The 19,329-nt window shown below is 50.7% G+C and overlaps 1 protein-coding gene across 1 annotated transcript in view; it reads right to left on the bottom strand.

The window, feature by feature from the left end:
• ARK2C (arkadia (RNF111) C-terminal like ring finger ubiquitin ligase 2C) overlaps window positions 1-11,879 on the bottom strand; it is a 107,313-nt gene extending 95,434 nt beyond the window's left edge. The window contains exon 1 of the mRNA XM_052660589.1: window positions 11,819-11,879. Within this exon, the coding sequence (XP_052516549.1) occupies window positions 11,819-11,879 (61 nt within the window). The remainder of the gene's footprint in view (window positions 1-11,818) is intronic.
• Between the last annotated feature and the right edge of the window lie 7,450 nt (window positions 11,880-19,329).

The raw sequence follows: 19,329 nt of genomic DNA, 5'->3' as shown, positions 1-19,329 counted from the left end.
CAGGCAGCCTCCCCACTCAGCGTGGCCCTCCCAGGAACGACACATTGACCCGTGGGAGCACTCTGGCAGTCCAGCTGGGCAGAGGGGCAGGAGGGGACAGAGGATTACAAGGGAAATGGCTGGGGCTGGGGAACAGCAGGGAAGATGGGGACTGGCATGGGTAGGATGACAATGAAATGAGAGGGCCCGATGCTCCAGAAAAGAAAAAGAAAAATCAGGCAAGGTGACAGCCCCCGGACTCTGAACATTCACCTCTTGGATCAGCTCTGGGCCTCCGTGGGAGGGGGCAGGGTGCAGACTGACCTGAGAGGTTCCCAGGCAGCCAGCTGCAGATCACTCCCTGTTCCGGGAACCAGCTCCAGTTCTGCCTCCTCCAAGAGGCCCTCCTGACTTTGCCAGGCCCCCGTGACTTCCCAGCTGAGGCACCAACGCTGGCCAGCAGCCTCCAGGCTGGGTCACGCTTTCCAGCCAGCATGACCGTCAGCCTGGCCCTCAGTGTAGCCTAATCTGTGCGTTCTCCACCCAACTCCAGGGGTCCTCAGGGGTCTCCGCAGCCAGGCTGCAGGCCAGATCCTATCTGTGTCTCAGTTGCCCACAGCCCGGCGTAGATTCTCAGTGACTGCTTTTCCAAGAATGCTGAGACATGCCCTTCCTTGCCTGTTCCCCGTGCACTCCTTTTGGGCCCCTGAGATTGTTCCAGTGAGGGAAGAACCGAGAATGAACATCTTTTTCTAAGCACTTCCCAGAGGTTTGCGTGTCTTGTTACTTTATATGTATCAAAACTTTCTTTCATCCTCACCTCCCCAGGACAATGGTGTTGATAACAATTATCTCCAGTTTTTTCTAAGGAAGAGACTGGGGCTCAGAGAGGTCCAAAGTCACCTGCAGTAGGTGCCAGGACGGACTTAGTGAGTCCCCGAGAGATGGGCGCTTCCTGCTGAGAAGCGGGGGACGGGGACAGAGGCAGGTCTCTGACCTCACCTACCCCCACGCTCTTGTGCCTCTGGCTCCTCTTTCCTCCACCCCTGTCTTGGGGGTGGTGTGGGCTGGTGAGGGCCCTCGAGGGTGGGATGGGGATGGGCTGGGGAAAGGCCATCCCAGGTTCCTCTCTGGGCTCCTGGACCATCTTTGCCATCACACTCCCCGCTCACCTGTTCAGGTGACGGCTGATGGCTGTAGCTCCCTTTACCCACCCCTCTCCACCCCCACCCCTGTGACATCTCTTCCCCCGACCCCTCCCTCAGCACCATCTCTCCTGATGGGGAGAAGGCTGGATTCCTCAGGTTCCAGGGGGCCCAGGCTCCCTCCTGGGGGCCCTTTACTCCCTACTCTGCCCCCTCCCCAACTCCGGCTCTGGCTCTGTGGCCGCCCTGCTTCCCGACAACCCTGCCCAGGAGCCTCAGCTTCTCCCAGCCAGAAACAGGAAGATGAGAGCTGCCCGCCACCCCCACCACCCAGGCCCAGCTTCCCTAGACCAGCTGACTGGGCCCCTCTTCATGCCCTATTCCCCTTGTGCTCCAAAGGATGTGAGTCTACCAAAGGTGAAACCAAGACTGGGCCAACCCACCTGGTGTCTGGGAGGGGCTCTGGCCCCCTTTGACTGCACTGGGGCCAAGGCTCTGTCCAGCTGCCTCTCTGGGGTCCCTCCCTGAGTACCAAGTTGGGTACTGGGCCAAGTTGTACCAAGTTGTACCACCAGTACCAAGTTGGGTCCTGGTACTGGGCCGGGGGTGACTGGTAGTTCGAGGGGCCTTGCAGGAGGGAACTGCCCTGAGGACCCAGGTCTTCCCATCCCTGCTGCACTTGCCCCAGAGTTGAACTTCTCCGCGCAGCTCGGCAGGGCCAGGCTAGTGGAAGAAGAGGCCCGCCCAGACCAGCTCCCGCTCCAGAGAACAGCATGGAGACAGAGGGACCCACTGGAAGAGCCACCCTTTGGCTTAAGGAAGGCAGGTGTCACCAGCCCTTGCCCAGGGGATACATTCACCCCATAGCACCCCCATGGGCTATGGGGAGGGGAGTGCCCTGGAGGCACTGGCCGCTTGGGGAGGCGAGCTGGAGCCCAGCAAGCAGGCTGTGGGCGGAGGCGAAGCCCTGGGAGGGCCTTGGCCCCCTTGCCTCCCACTCAGCAGCCCCCAGAGAAACAGCAGCAGCTGTTCCAAAGCTTCCCCGCCCTTCCTCGAGACAGGTGTTGGCTGAATTCTCACTTCCTCCCAGCCTCAGAGAGCGCCTCCACCCGCTCTCCACCCTGCAGGCCGGTGCTGAGTCAGCAGCGCCTCTTCCTCTCCTCCACTCGGGGAGACCAGCCCCCCCAGAGCGGCTGAGCCCTTCTGCTGAGGTCACTTGCGGGACGGCTGGCTGACCCCTGCTCCCCTGCAGTGGCATACCTCAGGAAAGGAGGCCCCAGGGAGGCTCTTGCTGAGGAGCCGAACAGGCGCCTCAGCCCCAGGAGGCAGGAGGGACCCGAGGCTCCGGACCCCCAGCGGGGCCTGTGCTCGCTGCTGCCTGCGGAGTCACTGCTGCGGCCGGCGGAAGGGCGGAGCCTCTCTACTGAGCTCCGAGGCATGGCTGCTGCCCAGCGAACGGGCCAAAAGACAATGGAAGTGTAAGTGACTCTCATCCAGAGGAAATCACCATTTTTTTACAGCAGGAAGGGACAATTAGGCCAATTATCTCCTCTGGCAAGTTGGAAGTGCAGACCCAGAGCGGTCAGGCTCGCCAGCTGTGTCACAAGGGTGGTTATTGGCAGAGCAGCCTGGAAGCGGGGCTAGGCCCACCAGCCTGAATAACGGGCCATCACTGTTAACTGTTGCCTCTGGCTGGGTTCGCAAACTTCACTTCGGGTAAGTCACACTTCATGTGACAAGTCCTGTAAGGTAGACCCATCGCCCCCATTTGACGGATGGGTAAACTGAGACCCTCTGGAAGAAGCTGACTGGCTGAAGATCACAGTGGACATTGGTGGCAGAACAGAGACCAGAAGCCAAATCTCAGAGGACTTTATCTGAAGCTTCTTTCCCCATGCCTTCTTTCCTGCCCTCCCTTCCCGCCCCTTTGGGCCTGGACTGATGGTGAGCAGAGAGGCCTGGGAGCTGTCAGAGTCCACCATCCCCCACCCTCCCCGGGGCCAAACAACAGCCCAAGGCAGGCCACAGACCACACCAGCAGGAGTGTCCTGCGACCCAGAGCCATTGGGTGCCTCACAAGCCACGAGTCTGAACACAGCCACCATTCGAGTGGAATTTGGTGAAGCCAGTCAAAGTGATGCTTGTGAAAACAGCTTAGCAAGACATGAAAGGGCTTTTAATAGGTTAAATCTGAAAAATCAGAGAATGCAAAAGTGTATATTACTGTGTTTACAGCTCTACAAAAAATATGTATATGAGTATGAACAAACTGGTGGAAGGCCTTTCACTAAAGTGATCACAGACAGGTGGACTCCTAAGAGTCCCTTTGGTCTATTTTTTGGTCTATTTTTCCCTTTGGTCTATTTTCCAAACTTTCCAAAATGTGAGTGTATTAAAATGTGAGTGTATTACTTGAGGATATAACACAGATAGAAGGCATTGTGATTACCTAAGAAAACCCAGGAGAGGTGCTCATGACTTGGGAGCCGAAGTCCTCGAAGGGGGACACCTAGTTATCTTGGTGGCAACCTGAGCACAGGGGTCCCCCAGTTAAACTGGTGAGGCCTCCTCTAAGCCGGAGTCTGCAGGCTAAAGGACTCACCACCCAGTTCCAACGCCTGCTCGTTTCCCACCCTGGGGTCTTTCTGGTCCACCACGCACCTTCCCTTGTCTCTCAGACTCCCCTTCCAGAAGGTGGAGGCTCTAGGTTAGGGACTTGACCTACCTCACAGCTTGGCTGGCCGCAAGCTAGACTGAGGCCTCTCCCAACGTGGACAAACCAATGTCCCCAGACGTGGAGGAAAATTAGGGATTCCTTTCCAGTGTTTTCTTGGTTTCAAGAGGGTTCCTAACAGTGTGCAGGCCCTGGGAAGCACTGCAGGGAGCCACAGCCGGCCGGCCAGTCATGCCACATCCACTTCTGGCTCAGCCATTCCCTAACCCAAGGCGAGCAGGGGGCAACTTTCCCCACCCTGGGCCTCAGTTGTCGCCTCCGGTCCCCAGTTACCTCCTCCCAGACTGTGTTGAGGAAATGAGGTAACAGAAGAGAAGAGCTTTGAATTAGGGAAAATCCCCTCTCTGCAGACAGAGCCAAGCCTGAGGTTGGAGCCCACGCCTCACCCCTCGCACCCTGTCCTTGGCCCCTGCTGCCACCCCTCCGCTCCTTCTCTGCGACTCTGCCCTCCTCCTCACATGGGTAGGCCCCACCTTTTCGCAAACCCGTGGAGGCAATAATCTTGCCACCTGCTGGCCTTGGGTCCCTCTTCTCAAGAAAGGTGAAGTTTGATAGAAGTTGTTCAAACTGAGATACCGGAGCACAGCTCCCTGAGGGAGTGGATGTTGGTAGAGAGGTTGCTGAGAGCGTGGCCTGCATGACTGAGGATGCAAGTGCCTGGCCAGATAAGGCAGGGAGGGAGAGCTCTTTGAGGGTGTGTCCCATAAATGTCCCATACATTTATCACCTAGTACTCCATCCAGGACTAGAGGTCTCAAATCCCAGGACACTGCCACAGTGCCCTTCCTTCTGCCCCCTTCAGCATCTCAAATTCTATTTATTTACATGCTGAACTAACCTCTACCCCAAATTGACTGCCCTGCCCATCATCCCTGCTTGCCTTCCCGGTCTCACATTCTCCCAGCTACCTCCAGACCTCCCCATCCCTCCACCCCTCCACATCAACTCAGCTCTGCTCATTTCCTCTTATGGGAAGACCCCCACCCCCCATAAGCCTCCCTCCTCATCCTCCAGACCACTGGTGTGTGGACTTCCAACACCCCTGGATGCCCGCCGAGGACTCCTCCCCAGCTAAGCCCTCTGGGTTCATCCCTCTACTGGAGCTTCCAAAGCCCTAAGAAACGGATTTCTTCCAGACTTTTCTCCCATTTTCTCCCAGCCTCACGCTGCTTAACCCCTGGAGTAATGCTCTCCCGAGAACCATTCAAAGACAGGACAATGGTCCCAGTGCCTCCCATAGCTATGCAAGGCAACAGGCCCACACCCACAACCCGACACACACACAACCCCTCCTCGTAAGCACTTTCTGTTCTTGCCCAGTCAGCAGAGCCACCTGGCCTTGACCGAAGTCTCCCTCCATTCCTGTCCCTGCCTGGAGTCTTTCTCCTCTCCCTCCTGTATACATACCAACCTTCAAGGCACAGCTCAACCCCATTTCCTCAGCACATCTTCCCTGGTTTATCTGACCCCTTGGCCAGTATATTCCAACGGCTGTGCAGGATGAGAGCGGCCACCTAGCATGCCTAGGGAGCTGCTCTGTGCCAGGTGTCTTTGAAAAGTCTCTACACACTCTATCAAGTAGATATAATGATGGTCATTGTTTAGAGGACACTCAGAGCAATGGCCTAAGTTCACCCTTCCTGGTCAAGGCTGGGATAGGACTCAACTCCTGGACTGCTCCAAGCTCTTCCCATCGCACCAATCAGGACATTCTGCCATCCCTTTGGGTGCCAAGGCACCGAATACCTTAGACAGTGTCTGATTTCCTAAGCATCCATCTCTCAGCCTCAGCATAAGCCTCAGGAGGGCAGGTATCCAGGTCCTACATGGCTTTCATATATATCCCCCTTCACTTGGCCCCAAGTAGGAATTCAATGAACACTCATTAACTAAATAAACAAACAAGTGAGTCAGTGAATGAATGACTTAATGAATGAATACATGAAAATACAGGCATTGCAAGTGGTTCTGCTGCGGGGTTATGAATGTTTGCTCTTAGTTCTTAAATCAGCCAGAAAATCTGAGCCTAAGGTAAGCCTTTCCCTAATTCTCTTAGAAACATATTGGCTCATCTGTGGCCAAACCATACCATCCTAATAAAAGCAAATTCAGATTCATATTATATTAAGCCAGGACTTTTTAAAGAATTATTTAGATTCATAGAGGAACCAAGGCGCAAGTGTACAAGTGTCTTATACTTTTGAGCAACTTTGGTCAAGAAGGACTGAGACACCCAAAGTTATACCCTGAGCTAGAGTCAAGGGCCTGTGTCTTCTGGCCAGGAGTTTCCAGGGCACGTGGATCCAGCACGGAGCTCAGAAAAGCTTCCCTAGTTGCTTCCCTAGCTCAGAAAAGCATTAAGTTTTCCAATGGATACTGCAGGCTGCGTATTTAAAGGTGGGAAGGACATGGCAGGTAGGGCAGGAGGTGAGTAAGGAAGAGAGATGAGAGGTGGCCCAGTGTCTGTTATCTGCATACTGGGGCACGGAGACGCTTGGTGGTCTTTTCCCCTAGCCTTGAGTGATTAATTGTATCTGCCGATTTATGAGGAACTATTAAGTAATCCTCTCAATTAGGTGGGCCTTATCCGATGCTGGTTTCAGGAGAGAAGTTCTCTTATTCAAAAGGAAAAGTGGTAAATAAGAACCATGTTCCATCTTATTACAAAGTCCAGCATAGGATCTACAGACTAGATGGCTTTTCCAAAATCTTGAGAGTTAAAATTGATTAAAACAGGTATGTGTCTGTTGGCTGAGAGAGTAGATGCAAAGTACAGTGGCTTTGTAATGACTGGACCATCCAGTTAGAGAAAAAGGCTCCTTCAGATGAGCAAGTTTATTCTGACAGTCTAGACAAAAATATGGTATGTATTTGATAAATTGCTAAAACATGACTTCCCAGTAACCTACTAACTTTCTATGTTATTACTAGGTTACTAAACCATTCTCAAAACATTGACCAGATAATTCCAATATAATACATAATATTGGTTTAAAGAAATAAAATCTGAGAGTTGGTTAATAGCCACTGCTCTCTAGGGTGATCACCTGAGTTGGGATCATTGTCCTTCTTGTTGAGGTTGGTTGGAGGATGGTTTATTTTGCTTTCTCAAACTAGGAACAAAATTGAAAGTTTCATGAAAACCAAAATAAAAGGAGGAGGAGAGGGAGAAGGAGGGAGAGAAAATCCCCAAGACCTGCCTATCTTGTCTCACACAAACTGCAGCGCGAGCCTCCGCTGGGAACTTGCATGTGTGTCCATGTGTCGCAGTAAATCAGCTCAGCTTTCCCACCCGGGCTGGGCAGAGCATGAGAACAAAGGGCCAGAGCAGAAAGGGCAGCCATGGGGGAGAGGAGAGCCCCATCAAGCCACAAAGGAGGCAAGGAAGCACTGTGGTCAGGCAGGGGTGCACCTGCCTGGGAGGGAAGGCTGGCAGGGGGCAGAGGCTGGCTGGGAGACAGCCCACAGGGGCGAGCAGGAGGCACCTTGGCCCAAGGAAGAGCAGCTTCAAAATGATGACCCTTCGAAGGAACCGTGAATTTCTTTCATCAACTAATTTCCTCGGTGACTAAAACGGCTCATTTAGCAAGGCTTAGTCTGAGCTGAAATTGAATAGGTGTAATTGACAAATGTTTGAATTTGGGTTCCACTCTGAGGGAAAAAAAAATACCTCTCCACTGGCTCCTCAAATATAATTATGGAACAAAGATATATTTTAAGGGCTCTTCTTCCAGTTCAGTTTGGGGGTAGATTCAGACTTCCCTCCTGATCCCCGCCCCCCACAATCGGACAATGACAGAGATCTGGCTTTCTTTCTCAAGAGAGGCACTCTGGCCGGCCACAGATGAGGCAGCTGTCACGAAACTGGGCTGTAATCAGCATTCACTGGCTCACAGCCTGCAGAGGGCACAGACCCTCTTATTCCTGCAGTAACAGGTCAGGCTGCTGGCCCTGGGATGAATGTGGGAGTGGTCTGAGTTGGTTTCTGCTTCATCTTCCTTATGCAGGATCTCCATGCAAAACTTACATTGCAGGTCCCAACAATTTAAATATGCACCTGGGAGAGGATACTTTCAAATTCCAGATCGATGCTTCAACTGCATGTAACATGTCACCCCCAGCATGACTTAGAAGGACAGTAAATCAATGAAACAGTAAAAAGAAAAAAAAGACAACTGAAAATGGGTTTTTCAGGCGAGTCTGAAATGCTACAAGATTGCTAGTTAAGAACAGTATCCCTTTTCTCAACCTGAGGGTTATAGCCCATCTCTTCATCAACATCATAAACCGGGTGCCCATGAAACTTGGAAACTGAGATGAAAAGTGGAGGCTATCGGGTGGGTACATAGGTGGCCAAAGATAGGCATTCTTTCTATGTAATAGAGCTATTTTGGTGTGTCAGGACAACTGACCCATCCCCCACCACATTACCCAGACATCTACTGTAGAAAGATATGGACTAGATGAGATTAAAGTCACCATATCTGTATCACAAAAAAAAAAAAAAAAGGAAAGAAAAAAAAAACCGGAAGGCATTCACTCAAATCTTACAATGGGAGGTGGGAGTGGTGGGTGGGTGGGTGAGGGTGGGGATAGAAAAGCAAGGGGGGAAATCTAAACAGCAGGATACGACAATAAATGGGAAAACAGCAAGAGAAAAAGCACACTAGGTTAATATAGGAAACTAGTTCTTTATTGAGAGATTGTATATTAGTATTAGTGGATTCTGTGTGTAACAATGTCGTCATGCACACGATACAAAAAAAAAAAGGAAAAAAAAAAAGGCTGGGCCCACCATGCTTCGGAAGGGCAACAGAACAAAAGCAGCGTACAATGAGCAGATGGCCCGGGCTACACGAGCACAGTACGTTTCAGCAGGGTAACATCTCTAACCGAGCGCTGTACATTGTCAACTGGGGGATGTAAAAAAATACAGATCATGCTTTAGTTTTAGTACAAGAAAAGGTGAAAAAGATACACAACCAAAAGGATATTTGATACAGAAAAAATTACCCACAAAATAAGAACAGGAAGTAATTCAGCACAGCAGAACACGCGATCCCTGTTTAATGGAAAACCATTTTGCTGGGGATTCTTTTTCTTTTCGGTTTTTTCTCTTCTCTTTCTTTTCAGATTGCCAAATGGCAATCTGGGGAGGCCCCTTGGGACTTTACTTTGGAAGGGCCCTCAAAGTAGGGGCCTTATTCTTTCTTTATTGCTGCTGTTTTGTTTCAGTTTTCAAGCAGGTCTGGCCAGCGAGGCAGCAGAAGGGAGCCGGCTGTTAAAGGGGCAGCTCCGAGGGCCAGGGCGGATGTCCAAAGATGCTCTTGACATTGTACAATTAAACAATTAAGACACCGTGGCCAGAGCTCCCCCTTAAGCCAAAGACCTTGGTGCACCAAATTTTCAGAGTAGCAGCAACTATCATTTTATCAGAATTGTTCACATATATATATATCTATTATTTTTTGCCTCTGACTAGATGTAATCTCTTCACTTATGCCGGGGTGCTACCAGGGGGCTAGCTGAAGCCACCCAGATAAGTGGCAAATGGGGTGCTACAGCCTCCAAGCCAAGGCAAAAGGAATCCACTTAACAGGGATTTACAGTGCAATGTACTCGGCTAAACAAGATGAGATACAAAAATGGTTATTTCTCTACATCTATTCTGAAATGGCCTACATCCTATACTACTACAATGGAAACTAAAAAGAACAGATTTAAGCTGGCAAGCTATCTAATAGTTTTACAAGAAGATTGTGGTTTAGGACCTTGTTGGGTTAAGCATTAGTATCCTCTATCGGAAGGTCATGAATTCTTATCACATTGTGCTAAATTTTACTCACAGCCCGACTAACCCTCAGCCCTTGAATTTCCTATGGGCGTGTTTGCCATGAAAGTAAACTTTGACTGACTGGCAGAATTTGTTTTCTTAGGTGTTTTTTGTTTTTTGAGGGGGGTGTATTAAAAACAAAATTTAAAGGCAGCTGAGCAATTTGAATTTCAAAACATGGAATCAGCATCCTGCAATGGTATTTAGAGATCAGTGGTATTAATGAGGATGATAATGATTTAATCAGGATAATTATACTTTCAGGCTCAACATCCATCTTAATCATTTTTGAATTTCTGCCTAGTGTAATGTTCCACACCCGTTTTAAACGGAAATGCCAAGTAATGAGATATAATTGTGTATTGGGGGAGGGGTTGGCATTTCAAGGGAGATCTCACCCAGCCCCCCCAATTCCTATTCTTCACACATCCCCTCCACCCCTGCCCCCCACTGCTAGGCTGGCCTGAGACAGGGGATACTGCCGCTTAAATAGCAATGCCTTCCTCAGATGGAGACAGGAGATGGTTAAGAGGGGTGTCACAATACAGCTAAATGCGGAGGCAGAAGGGTCACAGCGCACACAGCAGCGAGTTGACCATTCACTGAGCTACACAATGAAGAAAAAAAAAAGATTTGATAAATGCAGAATGTCATCATTCTATCATCACACAAAAAAACTGCGGTTCAAACAGGCCTAAGGGGGTCAACCTTGCCTTTTAGGTTCTGGGGAGAGGCTGGGGCTGGGGACAGCTGGGCTGGAAGAAAGAGGGCTGGGCTTTCATTCTCTGGCCCAATCGGGCCCCTGGGGCGCACGAAAGCGCTGGCCCCGCGACCCCACCCCCCACTCTGACTTGGGGGAGCAGCCCTGGTCTCAAAGGAAAGACATCATTCCGTGCGTGAGGGAGGGGGGCGGGGGAGGGCTTCAGCCAGGAGGGATTGAAGCAGACGTGGAGTGGGAGAGGATAGCAGAAACATTTCCAAGAAGAGCAATGTGAGTCCAGAGGCAGAATGCAAAAGGAAAAAAAAAAAAAATAATGAATCTAAATGCATCTCGGGTTTGCTTTGGGAAGTGGGAGTTTTTGATTAAAAGAAAATGGAAGAAATGTGAAGTGGGGAGAAGAGGGGGAAAATCAAGCTATTGTTGTTAGCAGACTGTAAGGGAAAGGGGATGTGGGGAAGGGGACCGTGCAAACACATCCCATATATCACAGTTAAAAACAAAGCCGGCGCCGGCCTGCTGCTTTGTCAACGCCTGCCGGGGGCAAAGGCCTGGCCTGGGGGCAGCATCCCACCGCATCCGCGCACACACAGCGCAACACCCAAGGGCCGGCACCCCTCTCCGGCCGGCCGGGTCCAGGGGTGCACAGCAGTGCACGCCTGACTCTCCGAGGCGCGCACACACTTGCACACAGTCACATACACGCGCGCACGCACACACACACACACACACGCATCTTGAACCCATAAATACAACTGTCATACAAAGACCATGGGGTGGGGGGTGGATAGCTGGAGGGCGATACACAAAAAAGGGTTAAAGGGGAGGAAAAGATAGGACGGGAAATCGTGCAAGTGCCCACGAGAAGGTGGGGGCTGGGGCGTGGGACAGGGCAGATGCCAGATGCCAGCTAGGCAGCCATCGGTATCAGTGACTAAATAATGGAGAAACACGAACACAAATGACATGAAACACACATACATCTCAAAAAAAAAAAAAATCACAGAAAGCCAAGTAGGCTTACACACACAAACACAGGCGCGCGCGCACACAGTCATGTATCTCTCTCCGTCCTTCGATCACACAGGGCTAGGTATTGGGGGAAGGGGCTATGACTGGGGGAACCGCGTCCGCCGCAAAGAATTAAAAAAATGGGGCCGGGGAGGGAGGGGACTCGAATTCGCCAAACCCTAACTTCACTGCAAAAGCTCCCACGAGGGCGGCCACCTCCACACTCGGGGTCCCCCCAGAAGGGAGAGGGGAGAAGCCACCGCTCGCCCCGCGTCCTCCCGGGTGTGCCCTGAACGACCCCCCACCCCCGCCAACCCGCCGCCCTCGGCTCCAGCCCCCGCCCCGGTGCCCGCGGCGATCCACGCTCGGAAGAGGACCCCGAAAGCAAAAAGCGATACCTCTGTTTCGCACAGAGCCAAACACTGGAAGCACGAGATAGCCGACGTGGACCAGGACCATCCTGGCTCCTCGCGCGGCGGCGGCGGCGGCGGCGGCTGCGCGCGGGCCCTTTGTGGCGCGGCTCCGGGGCGCGGGCGCGGGCGGCGGCGGGGCTGCGGGAGCCGCCGGGGCGGGAGGCGGGGCGCGGGGCGCGGGCGGCGGCGGGGCGGCGGCTGGCGGAGAGACAGATGGCCCATGGAAAGGCTCCCTTCCCGGCCCCTCTCGACATTCAAAGGCGCTGGGGCCGCAGCTGCCGCCACACAAAGGCGCTCCCAGCCAATGGGAACGGAGCGCAGCGCGGCGCGGCCTCGCCGAAACCGCGGGGGACAGCGGGGACCGCGGGCGCGCGGGTGGCTGGGAGGGGGACGGGGGTGCGGGGGTGCAGGGAGGGAGGGGTGATGGCTGAGAAGCAGCGGGCGGCCAATCGCCGTAGCCCGCGGCCGGGCGCGGGAAGGGGGTCAGCCCCGCGGGGCTCCTGCAGCCTCGCGTGGGTCCCTGATCGCCCACGGGCCGGAACGCGCGCTCGTGGAGGGCCCTGCACCCAGACACGCGCGGCGTGCACACGGAACGTGCACACACCGAGAGCGACGTGCACCCAGACATGTGAAGGTGACTTCGTGCGTGCGGAGAGACAGGCTCGAGCGTTTCCAGTGCACACGACCCAGAGGTCTTTGCACAACGCTCCCGGGTCACTCGGGGACGTGTGCATGGAGGCAGGCGCACGTGCAGAGCCCTACTGCGGGCACAAGTGGAGCTGGAAAGCGAGCAAGCGCCGCACACGGGACCCAGGCACTGTCACACGGGCATGCACACACCGAAAGCCTTGTTAACCGAACACGTGCCAAGAACGCATTCCCAAAGACACACAGAGAGGACACACAATGCAGATATGCACACTTCTAGGTTCTCTGCCTGTCGCACCGCTTTGTTGCTTCTGCAGAGCACAAGGCTTACAATATGTATTTGCAGAATGGAAAACCCTGTTCCTAGACTGAGGTGTGGGCACACATTCCATATAGAGACATGCTCACCCCAGAAAGCCGTTCGACCACCATTCTCTGCACTCTGACAGAGGTGCAACCAGCCATGTGCACAGACACGCCCACTTCCACTGCTGACAGGCACATATGTGATATCAGGGTTAGGAGGCTCCTCAGAGTCACACGTGGCCGCCCAGCCACAGAGTCTCATGGGTCCTGTGGCTGGTCTGCCAGGTACAAGCAAGACAGAAGCAAAGAACCTTCACCCAGCAGCCCAGTTGTCAGGTGGACTGCTAAGACCCAGTTCCTACACTCAGCCCACCTGCTATGGCAACTCCCAGCAGAGCGCTCAGACCAGGCTCACAGTCCAAAGTCCAAGGCAAGACCAGAGTCTGCTTGGCATCCACAAGGCAGAGGACATTTCCTCCATCTCAGCTTGTCTTCAGTGGCTCCTTTATTTCATGAGTCTGGGAAAATTAGATGGGAAAATTGCAGTAGGTGGAACTGGAAAACAAAAATCTACTCAACCAAACCTGCTTCCATTTTTGAGATAAGAAAAAGGAGGCCCATTTACTGAATACACTTTGTGTTGTGTCAGGGCCTAAGGAGGTGATCCAAATCCTATGGAGGCCCCAACGCTTGCAGCTCAGAGGGGCTTCAGAAATGGAAGAGATGGGGGTCAGCACAGGGTGCTGGGGAAGGGACACCTAAGAGAAGCACCTAGCAGAGTGGGTGGGAGGTGGGGAGAGCAGACGGGGTTGACTCCAGAAAATTGACTTCTAAGTGCGACTTAAAGAAAGAAGGGGAGAAGTGAGGTCAGGCGAAGAAGAACTCAGCAAAGGGAACACCACAGGCAGGCTTTGCCAAGACACCCACCGTATCCTCGGTGGCCACAGCTGGGCATGATCCCAGTGCACACATATTCCTCAGACCTCTCCCCGCCCTGAACACCTCCACTGCCCTCAGAGAACTCGGGGATGAAGGCAGTCAGAAGAGTACACCAACAGTTCCGAGCCCCACTCCTGACAATCAGTTCAACCCACTCCTGCCCCCAGCTCTTTCCTTTGTTCACTACCGATCGAATAAACATAATGCCACCACTAATAAAATTTTAAATGAAAAGAACTTAAGAACACCTAACTACTCAAATTTTTTCCTTTTCTGTTTCAGCCTTTGCCAGTTTAATTACATAATATAGGTTTTGTCATCAGAATCTACATATTTTTACCTTGCTTGTTAAACTCAACGTTTTAGAGACTTCCTTGGTGGTCCAGTGGTTAAGAATCAGCCTTCCGATGCAGGGGATGTGGGTTCAGTCCCTGGTCAGGGAACTAGAGTCCCACATGCCTGGGGGCAGCTAAGCCCACACGCCAAAACTTTTTAAGCTTCTGTATTGCAGAGAAGTCTGCCCACTGCAACGAAGAGCCAGAGCACCTCAGTGAAGACCCAGGACTGCCAAGTATTTAAGGAAATAAATAAATAATAAAAATAGTAATAGGGTGGTGGTGGTGGTCCAGTGGTTAAAAATCTTCTCAGTGCAGGAGACATAGGTTCAATCCCTCCTCTAGGAACTAAGATCCCACATTCCAAGGGGCAACTAAGCCCATGCGCCCCAACTACTGAAGCCCGAGTGCCCTAGAGCTTGTGCTCTGCAACAAGAGAAGCCACCACCAGGAGAAGCGTTGGCAATGCGATGAGAGTAGCCCTGGTCCATGGCCATACCACCCTGAACACGCCTGATCGCATCTGATCGCGGAAGCTAAGCCGAGTCGGGCCTGGTTAGAACTTGGATGGGAGGGTGGCCTCCACTCATCACAACTAGAGAAAGCCTGTACAAAGCAGCAAACACCCAGCATAGCAATAAATAAGTAGATAAATAAATGTTTAAAATAATAATAATAAACTTAAAGTTTTATCAGAAACATTTTCCCATAATTATCTCCCTAATTTTCATTTTCGATGTTTTCATTGTACTCCAACAAGGGAATGTACTGTGAAATTACTTAATCATCCTCTATTCTTGGGCACTTAATTTGCTCTCAGTTTTTCATTACTGCAAATTATACAAGGAACTTTTACATTCCTGTAGCTGGTAGCTTTTGTTGAGCTGTAACTTCGAATAAACTTTGAGGATTGGCTAGCATTCTTAAGTAAATATAGAAAACTTTATGTTGCCTGCCATACATTTTAAAAGCTTTATAAAAAGATTAAGCTCATTGCCAATGCTACCAGCAATATGCATGCGTGTGTGCTAAGTCTTCAGTCATGTCTGACTCTTCGCGACCCCATGGACTGTAGCCCACCAGGCACCTCTGTCCATGGGATTCTCCAGGCAAGAATACTGGAGTGGATTGCCATGCCCTCCTCCAGGGGATCTTCCCGACCCAGCGACCGAACCTGCGTCTCCTGCAGATCCTGCATTGCAGGCTGATTCTTCATAGTATGCCAGTTCCTTTGCACCCTGGCTAGCTTCGGGTGAGCATTCTTTATCGTGCTTTATACTAGAGCAGCTCACAAAGGCTGTGACTGCCCAGCCTGACCTTGTCAGCAGAGCAATTTGGATACACACTCCGAAGTCAGATTGCCTGGCTTCACATTCTGGCTCTGCCACTTATTAGCTTGGACAAGTTATTTTAACTTCTCTGGGCCTTGGTTTCAATAGCTGTAAAATGAGCATGATTATAGCAACCTTCCCCAAAGGACTGAGGTGAGGACCAAGTAAGTTAATACTTGTCGAGGACATAGAATAGTGCCTGGCTCTGCAGCCCTTAGTTCTTTCCCCTCGTCCACCTCTCCTTGCCCACTACCTCTTGTCCTCCTGCTGTTATTTATCACTGCCTAGTTACTGTGTTTATGGGACATTACACCATAACGTGGAACATCCATTAGACAAAAGCAATCATCAAGGAACAGACCAGCACTATAGCTAGGGAAACCCATCTACTAACCATACCCTTCCTGCCTTCATATACTTCAGAGAAACATAACTGGCAGATGCCCATATTTATCAATATAGCAACATTCCCACACTGGCCTGCACCTCCTGCTAAAAAGGACTGTGGGTCAGGAGAACAAGCTTCATTTGTAATAAAACCTACCATCGCTCAGCCTCAGTGCTTAGTGTATTAGCCTATCTGTCTAATACGGGTAATAATAACTTGCATTAAAGGTTTACTGTGAGGATCAAATGAGAAGATAGTTACAGAGTCTGTAAATAATACAGAGAATTCTAGAAACATACAATGAAACTTGGTCTCAAGTTTCTCTCCAAGAATGAAACTTGACTATTGCCTTGCCCACCTCCCTGTTTTGCTGATGAGGAAACTGAGGCTCAGAAATGGGCTCATGAACAAGATCAGAACCGTTCAAGGCTGGGTTTCAGCTAGATCCATTTTCCCCAGCATACAGCCTAGGATTGTTCTACCTCCCATTTTCTTCCCATTATGCTGGTGAGGACTGTTTTCACTCCTCTTCCCATTACATAAAGTCCACAGAAGTTCATTTATCCTGGTTTTTTCTTTGTATATTCTTCTTGCCAAAATCAATATCTAGAGCATGTTTGCAGGCTTAGCATGTAAGACTCAGGAGGAAATACTGAAAATGCAAGGTGAAGGTCCATCCATAATTCCTGATCCAAAATGGAGAAACATGGCTCTATAAAGCAGAAATAGCACTCATTTGGAACCTTGATCCATGCTTTGATTCCTCTCTCTCTTTCGTTTCCACTCTGGCCACCTGCAGAAAGGATTCTATAGAGCATCGTATTTCTGGGACCCAGAAGCAACTGTTTCAAGAACTACTCCTTTGGAGCCCAGTATCAGATCTGGGTTATGACTACCACTGCCTTTTAGTCCACAAATGAAAACAAATCCACCTCATCAGTCATATAGACCTCAAACAATTTCCAAGCCTGATGACCAAATTCCTGCTCTTCTCCAGGTTGTGTTGCTATCGGGTGGACATCGCTTTCAAAATCGATGCAAAACCGCAGTGCCCCAACCAATGCACCCCTATGATTGGCGTCACAACAGTTCCTGTGCTGAACAAGGCAGGAGGTCCAGATGCAGCCTGCTGGGGGCGGAAGCATGGCCCCAGGCGCTGACAGTCACTGGGGGGTCTGGGCATAAACACAAGAAAAGATAAGGATCCAAGAGGGGCTTAACCAAACATGATGGTAAGTCAGATGGAAGTCAGGGTGGACTTGAGTCCTCAGGGACTCCTTCGGGATAGGGCAAGGGTAGCAGAGCAACCTAAAGGCTGGGTCCTTTTCCAACAGACTGAGAAAGTAGGCGGAGGCATCGACTCATGGAGGCAAAACGTGAACAAAGGCCCAGAAGTAAATGCAGAAGGAGCTGGAGGTGGGGAAGGGGAAGGAAGGGAAAGAGCAGCGGAGAGGAAGGAAGAGGACAGGGAGGGAAGAAGAGGAAGCGGAAGGAAAGGGAAAGACACAGTAGTAGCAGCGGCAGCTTGGGCTGAGTGAGGCGGAGGAGGCAGCTCAGAACTGAACGGGACGTCGGGCGTGGCAAGGATGGGAGCCGTGGGGACGGAACCGGTCACGCCTGTGCAACATACTTACTCACTGGGCCCCAAGAGCTTGTCTCAGCCCTCAAGCAGGTGGGGCCAACAGGAAACACAGCAGGTGCCCAGGGTCCACGAACCACTTCTCCATTGTGCTAGGGAAATTGTCTTGAATACCTCGCTGCCCAGGTTAAATGCTGAAGATCCCAGATACCCTGGCAGGGCGGTAGGGTCTTGTGACTCTGCCTGTCCTAGGGAAAGAGATGGAAGCAGGGATGGTGTGGGATGGCTTTCTTAGAAAAGAGCTGATTTGGAAGATGCTAAGAAGCCATTAAAAGAAAATAGCTGATAAATAGAATCAAGCATCTAGCCTTCCTTTTCTTCTATGAACTCCATTTCAGGATAATGAAATACTGAAATACTAGATGTGGGAAAGTTTCTCTTTATAGAAGAATTGACTAATAAACGAAAGAGAAGTGACATAATGAGAACACCATCTTAATGAAACAATATTCCTAAGCACAACAATGATCATCATTGTTCAGTCACCCTGTTGTGTCTGACTCTTTGTGATCCCATGGACTGTAGCACACCAGGCTCCTCTGCCTCCCAGAGTTTGCTCGAATTCATGTCCACTGAGTCAGTGATGCTGGGAAAGATTGAAGGCCAAAGGAGAAGGGAGCAGCAGAGGATGAGATGGTTAGATAATGGCAATCACTGACTCAGTGACCATCGACAGCAGATAAAATCAGCAAGAAAGAGACATATAGGACATGATTTGCTCCCTGATGAAAAAAGAAACCACCACTCATGAAGTAGTCATTCCAGAAAATGGAACATGTGCCTAATCAAACCTCTAGGTCTAATTTCCAATTGATATGAAGCACAGGAAACAGATAAACATATTAAAAGAATACTTTATCACTTTGCTGACAAAGGTCCATCTAGTCAAAATGATGGTTTTTCCAGCAGTCATGTATGGATGTGAGAGTTGGACCATAAAGACGGCTGAGCACTAAAGAATTGACGCTTTTGAACTGTGCTGTTGGAGAAGACTCTTAAGAGTCCCTTGGACTGCAAGGAGATCCAACCAGTCCATCCTAAAGGAAATCAGTCCTGAATACTCATTGGAAGGACTGATGCTGAAGCTGAAACTCCAATACTTTGGCCACCTGATGCAAAGAACTGACTCATTGGAAAAGCCCCCAGTGCTGGGAAAGACTGAAGGCAGAAAGAGAAGAGTATGACAGAGGATGAGATGGTTGGATGGCATCACTGATTCAATGGACATGAGTTTGAGCAAACTCCGGTAGATAGTGAAGGACAGGGAAGCCTGACGTGCTGCAGTCCATGGGGTCACAAAGAGTCAGACACAACTCAGCAGCTGAACAACATACATGTGTACTTAGCAAAATCCAGATCATGTAATCTTTATGGGACAAAAATGTTTTTCCTAAAATAAATTATCAGTTCAATTCAGTTCAGTTCAGTCGCTCAGTTGTGTCTGATTCTTTGCGACCTCATGAATTGCACCATGCCAGGCCTCCCTGTCCATCGCCAACTCCCAGAGTTCACCCAAACTCAGGTCCATTGAGTTGGTGATGCCATCCAGCCATCTCATCCTCTGTCGTCCCCTTCTCTTCCTGTCCCCAATCCCTCCCAGCATCAGAGTCTTTTCCAATGAGTCAGCTCTTTGCATGAGGTGGCCAAAGTACTGGAGTTTCAAGGGGGACAAAATGAGATGGAGGGGCTCCCTGTAGAGGCATGAGGAATATGTCAACCAAGTGCAGCATTCAGACTTTTGTGAGTGTGATGAACAAATAAGCAATAAAAATAACTGGGGAAATGCAAGTTGACTAGATACTAATGCTGTTAGTTGGGTTTTTAGATAGAATAATCTTATCGTGGTTGTATTTCCACAACAAATCCTTATTTTCAGTTGCTTTACAGATATACTAAATGATAAACCCAGA

Source organism: Budorcas taxicolor, chromosome 22 (genome assembly GCF_023091745.1).
Source record: "Budorcas taxicolor isolate Tak-1 chromosome 22, Takin1.1, whole genome shotgun sequence".
In the NCBI taxonomy this organism is placed as follows: Eukaryota; Metazoa; Chordata; class Mammalia; order Artiodactyla; family Bovidae; genus Budorcas; species Budorcas taxicolor.
Note: the sequence above shows the minus strand (reverse complement) of the source record. Positions and strands in the feature narration are given on the sequence as shown.